The following is a 19,604-nucleotide window of genomic DNA, read 5'->3' as shown; positions in this document are numbered from 1 at the left end:
GTCCATGATGATTTGTTTGGTTCCGCTTGTGCAGCAAAAGCTGGCAATGTCCTCTAGGATGGGCAGGGAGGATCCGCTGATTTTTTTTGGGCCGAGTTGATCACCCTCTGCAACGCTTTCCTGTCTGCGGCTGAGCATCCTACATACCAGCCTGTGATGCAGGACGTCAGGATGCTCTCTATGGTGACTCTGTAGAAGGTCACCAGCAGCTTCCTCTCCAGGTTGTTCTTCCTGAGTATTCTCAGGAAGTGGAGACGCTGCTGGGCGTTCCCTACTGCCGGTGTGGTGTTTGCAGTCCAGGAGAGGTCCTTAGGGATCAGCACACCCAGGTAGCATATAGAGCTGACCCTGTCCACACTGACCCCATTTAGGTACATTTATGTCCACTTTACCCTTCCTGAAGTCCAGGATTACTTCCTGTGGTTTTGTGGTGTTCAGATGGAGGTTGTTTCATGAACACCACTTTCCCAGTCTTCTGACCTCATCCTTATAGTGGGACTCATCTTCCCCTGAGATGAGCCCGACCACAGCGGTGTCATCAGCAAATTTGATGATGGAGTTGCTTGGGTAGGTCGAGGCGCAGTCGGATGTGTAGAGCGTGAAGAGGAGTGGGCCCAGTACACATCCTTGTGGTGATCCGGTGCTGAGGTTTATTGTAGAGGAGAGGTGGATCAATGTGCATCATTGATCCACATTAAAGTACATTGCACATACCTGTACCCATCATTTATCAGGTAGCCCCCCCCCCCCCCCCCCCCCCCTTCAGGCTCCGTACAATAGGAGGCAGAGCATTTTGTTTTGCTGCACCAAGTCTTTGGAACTCCCTTCTTGTTCATCTCAGAACATCACAGACCCTGGACGCTTTTAAAGCTGTTTAAAGATATCTCTATTTGAAAAAAGTCTATAATTGCTGATGATTTTATTATTGAGCTTGTGTGCTACAAAAGTAGCACTATTGTGCTGTATAAAGTTTGTACTATTGTGCTACTTTTGTAGTTTTAAGTTAGATTTAAAACAATCTAGTCTTAGTTAAATGGTTCATTCACTGGTGTTGATTTGGATTAATAATATTAATCTATGTATTCAGATTTTGTATCAAATCTAAATGATCACAGCAGATAATTTACTGTTTCTGGCAGTGGGCACGGGGGGGGGGGGGGGGGCTTGACAGTTTGAAGGGACTGCTCAGGGTCATTAAAATAACTACTGGATAGGTAACACAGCTGAATTTAAAAACCCACTGAGATGAAAATTGTGTTTTTGGTGATTTTTAACATTTTTTGTGATGATAGAGGACAAATACAAAGAAAATTAAGCCTAAAATTCTATTTCTGAGTGTCTGTTAAAATCAATGTAAATCAGGAGCAAAAAATTGCCGCTGCATAAAGTTTGTAGATGTGAAATTAAATTAAATTAATTAAATTTAAATAGATTGATGGACGTCTTTGTTTTCCTCGTAAGTGTAAACAAATGGATGATGGGAAGTGGGGAAGACGTATTCCGAGCCAACAGTTTTCTATGACCTCTTTTGAAAAATTATAAAAAACAAATACAGCTTTTGGTGCATTTAATATTGTGTGCTAGTGTCAAGTCCTGCTGGAAAATTAAACCAGTATTTCTGTAGCTAGTCAACAGAGGACAGCATGTAGAGCTCCAGAGTTTCCTAGTTGGCTGCTTTGACTGTGGAGCACTCTGTGTTTGTTTTTGGCGCCCACAGCCAGAGCGACTGCACTGCCCCGAACCTCACAGGCAAAGTTACCGTGACAACTACAGACGCAGCCGCTCACCCAGATGGTGTTTTTTTTTTTTTTCAGATCTTATGTCATTATGTTTTCTTTTTTACAAGTTAACAAAACCAACCTTTTTTGTTTTACAGGAAGAGCAGATCTCCAAAGAAGTGAAGGTAAAACTTTACTGGATTGAGTTAAAATTGCTTTTTTTTTTTTTTAAATAAATACTTTGCTTTTAATTTCCCCCCCCCTTATTTTGTTGAACAGCCCGTCACCTTGGAGAGACCTCCCGGTATGTGGCGTTCTGGAGAAGATAATCCTTGTTTGTTTTTCAATTAAAGATCTCCATTCTGTTGGATTTACTCTATGTGGCCATCTTATTTAAAAAGCTACAAAACGTTAATCAGAATCAGAAATACTTTGTTGATCCCACACGCGGGAAATTTGTCACCATAGCAACTGACAGCAGAGGGAAAAAAAAAGACTTAGAATGAAATAAAAAAAAAACAAGAACAAAGAAAATGTAGCAAAAATGCAAACATCAAAGTAGTAATATAATTTAAAGAGCTATTTACAGAACAGTGCAGGTAAAAAGTTGTGCAAAAGAAATGTGCAAAATAGAAAAAAATTAAATAAATAGATAATAAAAATTTGCAAAGTTATCTTTTGCACAGTGAGTTGATGTACAGGGTTATTGCATTGGGTATGAATGATTTTTGGTATCAGGCAGTTTTGGAGCAGAGCTGTCTGAGCCTCCTAGAGAAGGAGCTCCGCTGTTTGTCCAGAACAGGGTGGAGAGGATGGTCTGGGTTGTCCATGATTGATTTTTACTTTGTTCAAAGAAAAGAAGTTATAGGAGATCTTGCTACTACATTTTATTGATCTATCAAAGTTTTGCACCATTAAAGACCGGCCGTGGTGCAGCGGTAGGGCGGTCGACCCATGATCGTAAGATTGCAGGATCGATTCCCGCCTTGCACGCCCATGAGTCAAAGTGTCCTTGGGCAAGACACTGAACCCCACCTTGCCTCTGGTGGTAGGCAGGCGCCTGTGTTTGGCAGCGGAGCCGCCACCAGTGTGTGAATGTGTGAGTGAATGTGTGTGACTGGGTGAATGGGTCTGCTGTAAAGCGCTTTGTCCTTGTAGGAAGAAAGGCGCTATATAAGTATACGCCATTTGCCATTACCATTTTGATGAAAATTGCATTTTTGGTATTTTTACATGCATTTTTTTGATGATGGAAATATTAAGCTTAAAATTGCATTTCTGAGTTTAGCTTTATTCACATTGTGGTGAATTAGGAGTGGACACAAACAATGTTTTATTTAAAAAGAGCCTATGTGTAATTTAGAAAATATTTGGATGGGCCAACCGCTCCCTGCTCTGATCCATCCACTTGCAGACATCTGTATGGCTGGAAAGCTTCAATATTGCTAATGTTAGGTTGGGGTTGTGAGGGGCTATAAGCTAATGGGAGAAAGTGAAAACTGGTGGATGACGGGAAGTAGGGGTGGACCTACTCCAATGGTCCCGCTCAAAACTATGTGAAGAACTTCTAATGAACTGCTGCTGCTCTGCTGAAACTTTCCTAAAAAACAATAGTTTTTGTTTTCATTTGGCTAAAAGATGCATAATCATAATTAAAAAAAACACAGGAACACTTGAAAATAGATCAAAAGATGATTGGAGTAGGACTTCAAAACTATTCATTTTTTTGTGTAGCCTTTAAGAAAAAAATCAAATCCACACACTGCCTATATAAGAGTTTAAGAAATTCAAATGATCAGAATAAAGTATTTTTGGTAACATGTTTATTAAGGAAGAGTTGAAATTTTATTCTACAGGATCAATACACTAAACATTTTTTTTCATATAGAACATAACACAAAGTGCTTTACACCAGAACCCACATAAAACAAGCACAACAAAATAAAAATAAAGCCCCCAACCCCCACAGAACCCTCTAATCCCATTCATGCCTCCCACCCTCCTAAATGATGTAGACAGACATTTGGGAAAGAGGGTGAGCACGGAAAACATTTGTTGGTATAAAGATAAATATTGGAACCTCCCTGTCTGTGAGGCTGCATAGACAGCCAGATGCAGCATCACAAGCAGGGAACTAGCAACACCACATTAAGGTGAGGATACAACTGAACAAGCTGTGGAAATAAATTGAAAATAAAAGTGAAAATAAAAAAAGAAGCTGAATGTTCTTAATTTTGTTTTTGGAAAACCAGCTAGCAGAGCGTTACAATAATCAATGAAAGCATGCGTTTGTATCTCAGGTTTAGATATGAACCCTATGTTGGTAATTTCTCATTCAGAATCATCATCTGACAGGTTTTCCAGAAACTCCCTGATTTCTGGGCACATCCTGCTCCTTCCTTTCTCGTACATTTTCTGGAGCACTTTGACGCTTAGCTTCCCATAGAAAATCCTGTTTGGAATTTCTGCCGACTTCATGTAGTACTGAACAGCCTGGTTACTGTCATGACGCTCGAAGTTGAGGTATCTGGCGTAGTTGTAGTATAGCAGCTGTTTGTCTCCGGAATCCAGGTCTCTCCTTGCGAGCAGGTCTTGGAACATCTGGTATGCTATTGTGCGGCCATGACTCGACTTTGCCTGAACATGTGCCAGGTCAACTTTCTTCACAAATGACGTGTCTGGATAGAGATCAATCACGTCCTCATGCAGCTTTATGGCTCTCTCAATCGTACTTTGGTCTACTCGATCAGCCGTGAACCTGAGGACTTTCCATTTGTAGCAGAGTGCAGCACATCTCTTCAGGTAGCGCTCATCAGGATGCCGCTCCAAGAACTCCTCTGTCAGAACGATAGCCTCATCCAGCAATCCCAGCTCCCTGTGCAGCCTCAGGAGGGGTTTCAGGCCACTGTAGCTGCTGACAGGCTGCAGAAGGATCTTCTGACCCAGCGTCTCTGCCTCATCTTTCACTGATTCTCCTTTTCTGCCTCTTTCCTTAAGCTCCACAGCAGCCACGTACAGATTCTCTGGATCCTGCTCTCGGGCTGTTCTAATTTCCTGCATTAGGTCATCACTCAGGTTTGTGTCCCAGTGCTTAGCAGCACTGGCCAGTGCAATCACACGGCTGGACTGCCACTGCACCATGTCTGGCTGCATCTTGAAGGATCTCTGAAAGTAATCTGCAGCTAGCAGCTTGTTTTTTTTACCAAACTTCATCAGAGTCCAGGCTTTCTCAGCGTAGATCTCTGGGTGGAGCTCATCCTGGGACGGAGATGAGAATTTACTTTTGAGAGCTTCAACCTTTGACAAGTAATCTTGACTCTCTGCCTCTTCTCCTAGATGATGGTGCAGCCAGGCTAGATTTCCATAGTTCACCATCAGCCAGGGACCCTCACCTTCCTTCCTCAGCCGCTGTAAGGTTTCTGTGGCCTTTCTGAAGTACTGATGGGCTTCTTTGCTAGAGCCCAGCTCATAGAGGACAAACCCCCACAAGTTGTAAATGGAACCCAACCAAAAATTTCCCTCATCTGTGCCAATGTCCTCAAGCTGGACCCTCTTGTGTAACAGATGTGATCTGGTGGTTTCCTTGACCCAGGTGAAGTGACACTCCAGGGCCTCCAGTTTGGACAGAGTCTGAGAAGAACTGCTGGACAAGAACAGACACCAATAAGACGAAGAGAAATGTTCAGACACGTCACAGAAACAGAAACGATTACTTTGAGAACTTTTTGTATTTTGACTAATGCCTTATCATAATCTTCCACACCTGTCATTGCATTCCCTTTGACACTCCTTTGTCACATACCCAGGGGTGGGGCTACATGGGAAAAGGCGGGGACAGCTGCCCCCAAGCAAAAAGCTTTGCCTCCCACACTTTTTGACTCAGTACTAGTATCCTTATTTTCAAGAATGACCCGTGAAGCATCTTCAAGTATTACAAATAGGACATCTGCTGAAAGAACTGCTGTTTAATATTACAACAAATATAATTTTACAACAACGAAACTGTTTGAAATATGCATATTTGATCCTTTCATTTATAATGGTCTTCCACTCTACTTTTTGCCATCCTTCCAAAGTCTTCTGTCCCCCCCCTCATATAAAATGTTCTAGCTCTTCTACTGCACATTCCACACCTGGAATCTTCCTCTACAACATTCCAACCTGCTGCTATGGTGACAGCAGTCATGTTGTTGGTTTAGAGACACTGAGAAAGAGACAGGAAGCAGAGCTGGAGGTAGCAGAGATGAAGATGTTGAGGCTTTCTCTGGGAATGACCAGGACAAATACTGTTGGATCAGGAATGAATCCATCAGAGGAACAGCTTATGATAGATGTTTTAAGATAACTCTGCTAACCTTAAGAGAATGGCCAGTGATTATGTCAGCAAAATGTAAATTTTGCTACATGAAAACTTTGGGAAGTTTCATTTTAAGCTACTGAATTAGTTCCTAAGTGCGGCTGTTTCTGCTGCTCCTCGCTCCTCCAGGGGATGGATCAACACATTTCACACACTAAGGCGCTTGACAACTAATCAGACTTTAATTTCAAGTTAACTTCAAATACGTGCTTCCAACAACAACATTAAGCCTTGGAGCTTGGACGCACTTTAAATGTGTGAGGGCAATGCAGCAATGCACATCTTGGCTGCATGTTTGGCCAACATGAATTTCCATCATTTCTAGTGCTGTTTGCACGTAAATACGTGTAAATAACATCAGCCTTGACATAAGATAAAAATTAAAAAACTAAAATAACATAAAAGTCGCCTACCTCATGACGATCTTCCTGTCTTCTGTAGTTATGAACTCTTCTTTTCCTCTCTACTCTTATCTGTGGCGCAGCTCCTCGGTTTATTTGCGTGTCCGCCTCACCGCGAAGTGAAAGAGATCTCTCTTCGTCTCGCTCATGCAGACTCGACTGAACGTTTTATCTATTTTCCAGAATCGAAACTTAACTCTGCTGAAACCAAAGAAATGACAATGTTTGAGTTTGACTTGGAAAAGCTTTATTTCAAGCAATCTAAACAAAAATTAGACACATTAACTCTAAAGCATACAGAACCTGACAGAATGAGGCTATTTAGTGATAAGTTTGTCAAAAAGAGTTTAATTGTTTGCTTGAAATAGAATGGGAGGAAGTGAATTTACATAACAACATTCCTGTTTTTCTTGTTTTAACTCGTTCTGTCCAACAACTGAGCAAACAGATGAGAACTGAAAGCCTTTTGTGTTGGACAGGTTTTACTAATACAAACAGAGGTTATGTATCTTCGGATAACCTGGGTGTGTACTGGTTATGGTATGCCTCGCTTGGCCATCACTGGTTGCAAATGATCACGTGACATTGCTTGGCCAATCAGTGCTGCGAGGAATTAAGCGCAATCAGGAGTGATCCAACGTGTGAATGTTGTCGAAGTACATCGTGTAATTACTTTCTTCATATTTTAATCCATACAAACTATGTTGAGCAAAAAAAGAAAGTGGTCAGACGAATATGTACGAATCCATATGTAATATGGATTCTCACGTATCACGGAACGGGATGGGAGTCAGCTTCCTATCTGCATGATTTGCAATGCCAAGTTGAGCAACTCCAGCCTTGCACCGGCAAAACTAAAGGAACACTTTGAGAAGCTGCATGGAGATGGAGAATATAAGAACACAACGCTTGCTTGATTCAAGGTGAAGAGAGCCAGATTTGATGATAAGGCCACTCTGCCTGCTCTTGGATTTGTTCTCATTATGAACCGATCATCACAGCATCATATGAAGTTGCGTACCTAATCGCAAAGCAGGGCAAGCCACACACCGTTGGCGAAACACTGGTAAAACCAGCTGCGTTAAAAATGGCGAATCTCGGAACAGTGGCCGAAGGTAAATTATCCCAAATTCCTCTTTCAAATGACACGATCAGCAACAGAATAGAACATCTTGGCTCAAGTAGTCGCAGATCTGATTTCAAGCCCGGCAAAATTCAGCCTTCAACTTGACGAGACCAGAGACGTTGCTAACCTAAGCCAGCTTGCTGTATTTGTGCGGTGTGTGAAAGACGACATGATAAAAGAAGAGTTTTTCTTTTGTAAGCCTCTTCCAACAACAATTAAGACAGCTGATGTGAAGAAGCTTGCGGATGACTTCTTTAGAGACAATAAGCTTTCGTGGGATCTGGTCTCTGCAGTTTGTACGGATGGAACTCCAGTCATGCTGGGAAGAAAGTCTGGTTTTGGTGCGCTAGTAAAAGCCGGTGCACAACACATCATTGTCACACATTGTATTCTGCACAGGCATGCGTTGGCAACAAAAACCTTGCCTCCAAAAATGGCAGAAGTAGTAAAAACAGTAGTGGAATGTGTGAACTATGTGCGAAATAGTGCTCTGAGGCACCGCATTTTCAGTGAGCTGTGCAAAGAAATGGGTGCTGAATTTGAGGTACTAATGTACCATTCTAATGTGTGGTGGTTATCCCGGGGACAGGTGCTGAATCGTGTTTTTGCCTTGCGTGTGGAATTAGTCTTGAAGAGCACCAACAGTGTCATGCAGATTGCTTCAAAAAATCTGAGTTCATTCTCATTTTAGTGTACATGGCTGATATATTCGCAGCTCTCAATCATCTTAATCAGCAGATGCAGGGGGGTGGAGTCAACATCATGGAAGCAGAAGAAAACCTGAAGGCTTTTCAAAAAAAGTTACTATTATGGAAACGACGAACAGAGAACAATAAATTCGCAAACTTTCCCCTTCTTGACAACTGTGTAAGTAAGATCGAAGATGTGTCTGGAATTGGTGAAATTTCTGTACCCATGGAACTGAAACAAGGAATTGCCACGCACTTAAATGAGCTTGCAAAGTCTTTCGACAGATACTTCCCTGCACAAGACTCATATCCAGCATGGGTGAGAACGCCGTTCACGTTTGATGTTGAGACAGCAGAGGTCAATGATGAATACTTCGACGAAATCATTGAAATTCAGCAGAGCCAGGTTCAACAGCAACTCTTCAGAACAATAACGCTCTCAACGTTTTGGTGTCAACAAATGGAAAAGTATCCAGTTATTGCCAAGAAAGCCCTGGAGTTTTTTTATACCATTTGTTACAACATATCTTTGTGAGCAATCCTTTTCGAGGATGCTGGACATAAAAACAAAGAAAAGGAACAGACTTTGTCCTGAAAATGACATGAGAGTAGCACTTGCCAAGGTGAAGCCACGCATATCTGAACTGGTCTCTCAAAGGCAACAGCAGAAGTCACACTGATTTGCAGGTATGTAATTTGTTGTTAGTTCATCCACAATGTTGGCTTTGTTCTGCACGGTTCAATTTGTGCATGAGTAGAAAAACTATATGTCTTGAATTTGGGGGAAAAAATCATTTTATTTTACACTAAAGTATGGGTTCGGTGAATGCGCATGTGAAACTGGTGGGGTTCGGTAGCTCCAACAAGGTTAAGAACCACTGTACTAGGTTCTATTTAGGAAGAGAAGAAAAACAACAATGCGTTTAAATAATAGAGGGCAGGTTTATTCCATTACCTTTCACAACACAAAATAGAACAACAACATAAACAGTAATTTCTTCCTAAAGCTGAATTTCTTTTACAAAATAAATCAGCTTTATAAAAAAATAGTATAAAATAAATTGTCCTTTGTCTCGTTTGTGCACTCAATTTGTTCTCTACCCGGGTAGGATAAGTGAATGTGTATGGGAATGTTCCTTATCTCTTGTCCTGTCAGATTGTTGATGTTGATGGGAATCAGTAACAGCTGGCCACACTGTACTTCAATCTTCAACAGGATACTCTTGTTCTACGCCTGGCTTGCCATGGACTTCCAACGAAGAATTGTAGTCCGAGCTACAAATGAGGGTCATCAAAACAATTCTGCACATAGTACAGAATAAATCAGACACATTTTAATCTATATTTTAAGTGAGATCTCATCTTTCAATAAACTCAATATCTTTCCCCTATTATTTGGAAATTGTTTTTATGGTTTTCTCTTTTTTTTAGTAGTTCACCAAAACCAATTTACAAACAAAAAATTCAGTAATCCTTTTAACAAGTATTTACTATTAGTAAAATGAATTTCCCTTTCCACAAATCTGAAAAAATAACTGTATGAATTAAGTTTTAACAAATAAAATTATTATAACCATGGTATAATACAATTCTTTTTAAACAATGAATACTTCAACCACCATTTCAATTAACTTATCAAAAATACATATTCACGCATATGTATACCAGAAAGAAATCAGATAAAGTAAACATTTATAACACTGAACAACACCGGAGTTTCCAAGAATTCTTAAACACGACACGTTCACAACGTAGCGGCTCTGAAAATGTTCTTTCGGCACACAACGTAACCGATCTCATAAAACAAAAAGTAGCTTATTTTAATTCTTCAACTTATTTTTTTTCTTCTTTCTATAACACTACCGATTTCTCTGCTGGTCACGCAGCTCCTTCTCCCCCTCGTGCTTGCAAGAAAAGAACACGCAGACACAAGATGGCACCCTCCACGGAGCCCTGCATGGTATGCCTGGAGGGCCAAACCATTTCAGCAAATGAAAAATTAACCCTTTAATTGCCTGTAGGAAAATTAACCCTTTAAAAACCTGTAGAAAAATAAATCCTTTTTTTTTCCATTTTTTTTTTTTCAGATACTTTTTTTATCCCTCAATGGGGAAATTCTTCTCTGCATATTTGACCCATCCCCTCGGGGAGCGGTGAGCTACAACTGAACTGCGCTCGGGAGGCGGTAGCGTTAAGAGTCTTGCCTAAGGACCCTCACTGAGTGATGTTAACTGAGGGTCCTTAGGCAAGACCCTTAATGCTTATAAGTGGGCTTCATAAATTTTATTGATCTCTCAAAGTGCTGGACCATTAAAGACCCATTCTCATGAAAATTGCATTTTTGGTATTTTTACATGCATTAGTTTAGTTTAGTTTAGTTTATAGTTTAGTTTAGTTTATTTTTCCACAATGTGTCAGAGCAACAAATCCCCTCACAGTACAGAATGTGGAAAAAATACATCCCCGAAGCAGCTGCTAATTATTAGTGGTCCAGCATTTTATACAAGCATAAAAGTACAGAAGATGAGTGGCGGAAGGAAAAGAAAAGAAAGGAAAAAGAAAAGAAAATAATTGTATAAATAAAATACAATAATAGTATGACAAAATGATGGTAATATAGTGGACAGTGTTGGACAATAGGGACAATGAATTTGAACAACATAAACTCAGGTGTGTGGCCATATAAGTGTCAACAGAGAGAAATCACACACGTTATTAGGTGGCTTCGGTCGGAGCAGCATTTTTACAGTATGTTGACAGTAATGGCAATTTCATTTTCCTTTTAAACATGTATATTGTAGCAGACTGTATAACGTCATTGTCTAAAATATTCCAAGTTTGTGGACCTCTAGTATAGACAGAGAAGCTTGTACATTGTAACTTTCTGTTTTTGCCTTTTAGCATATGCTTTCCCCTGGTGTCATGGTGATAAGAGGGCAAAAAAAGTGGTATGAGGTCACACAAACGACTATTTAATTTATTAACAACACTGTACAACACGTAAAGAGTGCAGACGCTTTTTTCCCTGCTCCTGCCGCTTCCTGCTTTATTTGCTTTTTAATCATTTAATTAATCATTTTTAATTATTTTACCTCATCCACACATCCTAGAATATCAGACTGGTCATCCTTTTTTGTGACTTCCACCTATACAAATCACCTATACGAACCACAGCACAACGGCAACAACAACTACCTCCACCACCACCGGTAAAAGACTTGGATCCAGCAGCACCAGCACCACAACCACCTCCATCTAAGGACTCAGCTGCACCAGCATCACAACAACCACCGCCAGCTAAGGACCCAGCTGCAGAACCACAACAACAACCACCAGATGTGGCCCCAGAAATATCATCATCTGACCAGCTGTGGGCACCCCCTGCTACATCTACTCCCAGTGAAGACTCACTTTCCTTTTCGTCCCCCCCACTGTCACCCATGGCCCTACCTAGCCATTTTGATAGCCTCATTAAGTCAGGAATTAAGATGGCTCCCCTAACGCCTGTGAGCCTCACACCACACAGGAGCTCTCCTACCCCTCCAGTGCCCCCTCCTTATCCTTCACCCAAAGTCCCTCCAACACGTCCCTCATCCAAACCCCCTCCAACACGCCCCCTCCATCGTTCCCCCTAATCCCGTCCAGCTACCGCTCCTCCTGGTCCATCACCCAAACTACCCTCAACTCAACCTCCCCTGCGCGCCTCTAGACGTGCTATTCCCCAGAGCTACGATGAAACGGGCCCCCAGTGTCCTAGGAAAGGTTATGTCAAACTGGGGCCCTGTGATGAACAGCTTCCTTCTGGTGCTATACCTGTAGTTGCACCACGTAGAATGCAAAAAAGGGCATTCAGACTGTCCAATCAAAGAAATCTAGTTCATATCCCTTGCAAGAAGGTTTTGACCAGTCCCAAGGAAACTAATCTCAAACTTACTGCACTCAATGTCAGATCTTTATGCATCAAATCATTTTTAATCAATAATCTTATGTCTTCTTTTAATCTTGACTTTATGTTATTAACTGAAACTTGGCTTGACAAAAACACAGGAAACATAGTTCTAGTCGAATCAACTCCCCCCAACTACAAACATGAATCGGAAATACGAGAAAATAAAAAGGGTGGAGGCGTTTCTGCACTGTTTAGAGATAATATTACAACCCGCAGACTATCATTTGGTGTGTTTTCATCATTTGAGTACGTGTCCTTTAAGATTGAGTTAAAACAAACTCCTCCCTTACTCTGCATAGTTATGTACAAACCTCCTCAACACAGCCAAAGTTTCATTGATGATTTCACTGAAATGCTCTCAGTTGTGAGCACAGACTTTGATGGTCTAGTCATTACAGGTGATTTTAATGTTCATGTTGATAATGTCAATGACAGAAATGCAAAAGAGCTCAATGCTGTCCTTGAAACCTTTGATCTAATTCAGCATGTGAGTTGCCCCCACCCACAGCAGAGGGCACACTCTGGACCTGCTCATCACAAAGGGGGTTAATATTTACAATGTCAATGTGGTTGATGTCGCCCTCTCTGATCATTTCTGTGTATTTTTTTACCTGTCTTTTATTGTTTTACCTGTCTGTTGCTCCCAATCCACCGCCTGGCCCTGCAGTTGTCCAAAGGAGACAAATAAATGAGAGCACTAGGGCACAGTTTGTAGAAATGATAAACCCTGAAAACGCCTCTGGTGCCAATGTTGATGAAATGCTGAATGCTGTTACTTCTAGCATCTTGAATGTTCTGGATGCCATTGCCCTTATGAAGGTTAAATTGAGAAAACATAGACAGAAAGCTCCCTGGAGGAACGAGGATCTAGTCAGGGCACAGAAACAACAGTGCCGCAGAGCTGAGCGAAAGTGGCGTGAGTCAAAACTCCAGGTTCATTATGGAATGTATAAGGGGGAGTTGTACGCTTACAACCAGATCTTATTCAGAACAAGGGAAAGGTACTTCTCTGAAATCATTGGAAGTTGTAGCAGCAACTCTCGTGTCCTGTTCACAACAGTAAACAGATTAACTTACCCTCCAACCCAGCTACCAATAGAACTGGTTTGCACAGCTAAATGTTATGAGTTTGTTGTATTTTTTAATGACAAGGTTCAGGGCATTAAAAAAGGGATCAACTCCACAACACATATAACTTTCGAACGGCCACCTACTCACTCTAAGCTGACTCACTTTGTACCTGTCACTGACCAAACTGTCCAAGAGTCCATCGCCCGTCTGAGCTCGTCTACATGCTGCCTTGATGTGTTACCCACTAGATTTCTAAAGTCTGTCCTGAACAGTGTGTTGGCATCAATTACTCAAATAGTTAACATGTCTCTTCAATCTGGAACATTTCCTGAGGCCTTAGAAACTGCAGTCATTAAACCTCTCCTGAAGAAGAGCCCACTTGATCCCGTCTTGATCCCACTGTACTGAATAATTACAGACCTATCTCTAATCTGCCATTTTTAGGAAAAGTCCTTGAAAAAGTTGTCTAAAAAATGCTCACTGACTTTCTCTTATTAAACAATTCATTTGATGTTTTCCAGTCAGGTTTTAGACCCCATCATAGCACAGAAACTGCTCTTATCAAGGTAACCAACGACATCCGCCTGAACACTGATGATGGCAAAGTCACTGTCTTAATCCTGCTAGACCTGAGCGCTGCCTTTGATACTGTTGATCATGGGATCCTTTTGCACAGACTCCAAGACTGGGTTGGCATCTCTGGATCTGCCCTAAGTTGGCTCAAGTCTTATCTAGAAGACAGGTAATATTTTGTTCAAATTGGGAGTTGTGTCTCAGACTACATGGCCTTGACTTGTGGTGTGCCCCAGGGATCGATCCTGGGACCCCTTCTGTTCAACCTCTACATGCTGCCCCTAGGGCAGTTAATACGCAGTAATAACATATCTTATCACAACTATGCAGATGACACTCAGATCTATGTGTCACTGACAACAGGTGAATATGGGCCGGTGGATTCACTCAGCCACTGCCTCCAACAGATCAGTGCGTGGATGCAGAACAACTTTCTCCAGCTAAACTCAAACAAGACCAAAGTTATTATTTTTGGCCCACAGAAACAAAGAGAAAGTGTCAGCAGCTACCTTCATTCTCTGTCTCTTAAACCCTCAAATCAAGTCAGAAATCTAGGGGTAATCATGGACTCTGACCTAAACTTTAACAGCCATATCAAGTCAGTAACATCAGCGGCATTTTACCACATTGCCAAAATCTAAAACATAATGTTAAAGCCAGACCTGGAGATACTTGTTCATGCATTTGTCTCCAGTAGGTTAGACTACTGTAATGGCCTGCTCACCGGCCTCTCCAAACGAGCTGTAAAACAGCTTCAGTACATCCAGAATGCTGCTGCTCGAGTCCTCACCAAAACCAGGAAGTATGATCACATTAGTCCTGTGCTCAGGTCTCTGCACTGGCTCCCTGTACCTCAAAGAATAGACTTCAAAGCAGCTCTGCTTGTGTACAAGTCTCTCCATGGCCGCGCACCAAAGTACATCTCTGACATGTTAGTGCCATATGAACCAGGTCCTCAGAGTACGAGAATACATCTGGCCAAATCAATAAAAACTAAACTCAAAGCCGATGATTTTAACTATAACCTTTTTTTTTTTAAATATCTTTGTTGTGATTTTCAAAGCTTTAAACATCATCTTATCAACAGATTTCAAATCTGGCATTAAAAGTAATATAAAAATATGCATACACACACACAAGGATTGAAAAAAGGCACATAAATCAGCAGTGCGATGTGAAGTGTGGAGTGTGAGTCCCCATGTGCCATAGAAGTCAGAGTTCAAGGTGTTCAATTTTTCCAGGTCCTGTTTAGAAATAAATGTCTCTTAAAGACACAAAATGTCACAAGTTTCCATAAGTTTGTCTACAACTCTGCGGCGAGCTTCTTCCGCTCTGACCAAAAGCGCAGGCCACAGCAGTTGTATGAAGCAACACGTATTGCCATGGCGTGTTAAGGACCTTGGACAGCAACATTGCCCCCGCATTAAGTGAAGTGCTCAGTCCAACCACAGCAGTCTTTCGCGGCTCATAATTCCGCCTAACGAAGGATCCCTCAGCCCAAAGCTGACTTCATTACACTCAGCAGAAACTTTAAAAGAGCTGAATCGAGAGTTTGCAGCAGTAACCTTTAGACAGGTCACCTCACGACTTAACTTTTCCTTAAGATACAAACAAAGCCAGTACATCGGGGTCCAGAGCCGGGGCAAAACTTCCTTGTTGTGAAAACACTCACCAGCTTTGTCCGGACAGTTTTGATGTTACCGGGGGCTCCGATGCCGATGACAGTCGCGTCGCCGGTCACTTTGAGGTTCCTCACAGCTGGAGTTACCATGACAACGACAGACGCAGCCGCTCAACCAGACAGTGGGTGTTGTTTCAGATGTTATGTCATTATGTTTTTTTTTTACAAGTTACCAAAACCAACTTTTTTTGTGTTACAGGAAGAGCAGATCTCCTAAGAAGCGAAGGCAAGGCTTTACTGGATTGAGTTAAAATTACTTTTTTTTAAATAAATACTTCGCTTTTTTATTTTGTTGAACAGCCCGTCACCTCGGAGAGACCTCCCGGTATGTGGCGTTCTGGAGAAGATAATCCTCGGATCAACCTATATTACACTTCACGACAACAACAAAAACTGTTTCTGAAGTAAAACTGTGATTTCTTTTATTATATTTTATTAATTAATTGTTATTGTCGGGCAGGTCATCACCGGAGCCACAAACACCGTCCCCACAGCAAGTCTCCTGAGAGGCGAGAGCTGCTGCTGTGGATTTCTGATTGTGAACCTTCTTCTTTGAAGGATTGTCCTATAAAACTATGATTGCTAATAAACTAAAAACTTTTGCCTCCTTTTATCTGGTAGGATTAAAAAAAAAGCCACAAGAAGAGTCGAAGAGGAAACAACTGAATTCCTTTTATTTAGTCTTTTTTATCCTTTAAATGTCTCAACTGTCGTCTTAAATCTGCTCTAAAGTTTGGTTCTGCTGAGATTTTAGCCCCCAGATATGTGACACATTTACCGCTTTCTGTTGTGACAGTAAATAAAAACAGTCACTTATGATAAATTTCAGAAAAGTCATTTATGTATTTTAACTCTTTGTTCATATGTTTGTTTTTCAATTAAAGATCTCCATTTTGTCGGTTTACATTCTTATGTGGCCATCTCATTTCTAACGTTTTTCATAGAAATAAGGTTAAAAAATCTACAAAAATTTAATTTAATAATTATCCAATAATTATTACTTTGTTCAATGAAAGGAACTTGTAGTAGATCTTGCAACTACATTTTATTGATCCATCAAAGTTCTGGACCATTAAAGATTCATTTTGATGAAAATAGCATTTTTGGTGTTTTACATGCATTTTTCTGATGATGGACATATTAAGCTTAAAATTGCAAATTAAAATTGTGGTGAAATAGGAGTGGACCGAAAAATGTTGTTTGAAAAAGAGTCTATGTGTGATGTAGAAAATATTCTGGGTGGGCCACCAGCTCCCTGCTCTGATCCATCCACTTGCAGACGCCTTTGTTTTCCTCGTCTGAGCTGGCATCTGGATACAAACTGTACGGCTGAAATACTTCAATATTGCTCGCCATTTTTGTTGCACCGGTAATGTTAGGTTGGGGGTGTGAGGGGCTATAAGCTAACTGGAGAGAGTGTAAACTGGTGGATGACGGGATGTGGGGGCGTGATTTGTCAATCCCCCACACCCAGTAGTTCTTTTTAGAAAGAAGATCTCTCAGAGGTTTGTCTCTTTCTGCCAGCTGAGGGATGAAGTTTCCAAGCTGATTAACTGTTCCAAGAAAACTCCTCAATTCAGGGTGTCTCTCTTCCACTGATGACAGGATGTATTTTTCTCGACACACAGAAAGGTTGAGGTGTGTGAGATCAACACAAATGCGCACCTTGTCTGTTTTCTTTTTGGGTACCACCACCATGCCAGAACACCAGTCTGTTGGCTCCTTTATTTTGCTTATCACACTTAAGTCTTCCATGCAGGACAGTTCCTTCTTTACTTTGTCCATGAGCGGCAATGGAACTCTCTGAGGTCTCTTTAATGAGAAGGGCTGAGCATCTTTCCTTAACTTGATGTTGTATGGCTGCTTTACTTTGCCAAGACCGCTGCACAGTTTAGTCGCTGGTAGCTGACTTTTAGTGTTTCAATGATGAGAGTGTCTACTCGAGTAACTAACTCCAACTTGTGAATAGCAGGTCTTTTGAAGAGTGGGTGGGCAACTGTCTCTGAAGATTTCTTTGAACACCTGAAATGGTAAAACTGTGACATCAGCTCCTGTCTATTTTGAATGACACACTTTTGTTGTTTATGATGATGTTTACCATCCACGGCTCTCCACTGCTGGTAACACTAAGGCATTAAAATCTTCCTCCACTTCATTCAAAGTCTTCCTGACTCTCATGTAATGTCCCTTTTTCCCACATGCATGACATACTGTTTCATTAGCTGGACACTCACGTTTTGGATGGGGTGATGAACTGCCGCGCTTATGACACTGTGCGTTTGGTTTACTGTGTTGAGGCCTCCACGATTTGCTATGTTTGACGTCTGGATGTGATTTGGTTTTAAACTTTCTGCTGTTTTTTTCTGCTTTTGTAAACCCTGTCAACATGTTTAGCATCTCCTGGATGTGTCACCTTGCAGTGATGATTGCTGCCTTTTCACTTCCTCGCTCTGTCTTGCCATGTTAATAGCTTTATCCAGTGTAAGATCCGACCACAAGTCGATCACGTATGAGCTCATCATGAAGAGTCCCATAGTCACAGTGTTCTGCTAATGCATACGGTGCAGTAACAAAGGCCTCCACAGTCTCATTTTCTTCTTGCTTTCTCATGTTGAATTTTGCACGTTCGTAGATAACGTTTTTCTTCACTATGAAAAATCCTTGGAAGCCATCTCTCACCCATTGATACGTCCCTTGTCAGTCTGCCGGTATGTTCAGCATGACGTCATCAGCTTCATCACCCATGCAGTAAATCAACGTATTTATTTGATTTTCCTCCGAGCTTGCATTCAGGTTAGTGGCTATGCGAAATCTTTCAAACCTTCTTATCAACTTTTCCCATTCTTGCGGCTTTGAAAGTCGAAAGGCTCCGGAGGTTGTAGACTGAAGGTGGCGTTCGGCCCCGCGGGCACTTGCTGCGCTTTCTCATCTGCCATGTTCGAAATCGGCTTTTCCTTTCCTCTAATAACTTAACAGGACTTCTGACACCATGTCGTGTTATTTAAATTGAGGGAAACAAATAAGAGTCCAACTGTTTGCTTGTTAGGGCACTTTATTCGGACATTCGTTAGACAGCCTTCAACATGTGTCTCTCGGTCTTGCCACGCTTCCCGCTGCCCTCACACAGTCGTGACTTCATACCAATGCGACCCCGTAGTTCTTAACAGAATTCCATTTAAACAATAGCATAACACCACAACCCACTAAATCCGCTCACTGGAGTTAAAAGCCTGACTAAAAAGATGAGTTTTTAAAAGTGACTTAAAATCACTGACGGTTCTGGCTGACCTCACAGAGAAGTGGAGAGCATTCCAGAGTTTAGGACCTGCAACTGAAATGGCTCTGTCTCCCCGAGTCACAACTGATATAACATTGTCGGGGATATCCAAACGAAGTCTTGAAATCATTACGGGATGGCGACGCGGCCATCTGCGATTCGCGTTTTTAAGAAATATAGAAAAAATAACTTTTTATCGAGCGATTTTCACAAAATCTCCCGCACTTGTCCTTAGCATAATTTTACAATCACCTCTGAACTTCTGTCGTCCTTTGACTTCAAGAAAAGGCCGCCATCTTGAATTTTTCTGAAACAGCACCTTTACTACCAGATACAAACGTAAACTTGCCGTTGGGATTTTTATCGATCGTCTCGAAACTTCTTGGGCATTAATAGCAAGCTACTGTGGCAAAAATGTTGCAATTAGAAGTTGTAGATATTGAACGGCTTGGGCATAGCGAGCTAGTAAATGTGGCGTAAGGTTTTCAATGGAATACTGTAAAAATTGAATGCATGCATCCATGGCTGGAACTGAACATAATGAAAAACACTGGATACGGACATATAAGGAATGTGGGCGTGGTTAGCAATAAATCTCTCTTGCTCAGGACATTCAAAAGTTTACTTTTTGGATTCATCTAAAAATGACGTTGATCTTATCGTTATCCCCAGGTGACCAAAACATAAAATGGTTGCTATTGTGATAAAATCAACAGAAAAGGCGCCATTTTGAAGAAAATGTGTATTTTCTCTTTTATAAGT

The 19,604-nt window shown here is 41.4% G+C and overlaps 1 protein-coding gene across 2 annotated transcripts; it reads right to left on the bottom strand.

The window, feature by feature from the left end:
• Positions 1-3,524: 3,524 nt before the first annotated feature.
• LOC101172152 (interferon-induced protein with tetratricopeptide repeats 1-like) lies at positions 3,525-6,760 on the bottom strand. Of its 2 annotated transcripts, none has more exons than XM_023954425.1 (2): positions 6,489-6,760; positions 3,525-5,361 (listed from the first exon to the last, which is right to left on the bottom strand). In XM_023954425.1, exons 1-2 carry the CDS (start codon positions 6,491-6,493, stop codon positions 4,050-4,052), a joined length of 1,317 nt encoding a protein of 438 aa, XP_023810193.1. In that variant the 5' UTR covers positions 6,494-6,760; the 3' UTR covers positions 3,525-4,049. The 2 variants fall into 2 exon arrangements, with proteins under 2 accessions (XP_023810193.1, XP_023810194.1); XM_023954426.1 differs by having other exon boundaries at positions 3,525-5,358; positions 6,489-6,757.
• Between the last annotated feature and the right edge of the window lie 12,844 nt (positions 6,761-19,604).

The sequence above is a fragment of the Oryzias latipes genome, chromosome 4 (genome assembly GCF_002234675.1).
Source record: "Oryzias latipes chromosome 4, ASM223467v1".
Classification (NCBI taxonomy): Eukaryota; Metazoa; Chordata; class Actinopteri; order Beloniformes; family Adrianichthyidae; genus Oryzias; species Oryzias latipes.
The sequence above is the reverse complement of the archived record's forward strand: the minus strand, read 5'-3'. Positions and strand labels throughout refer to the sequence as shown.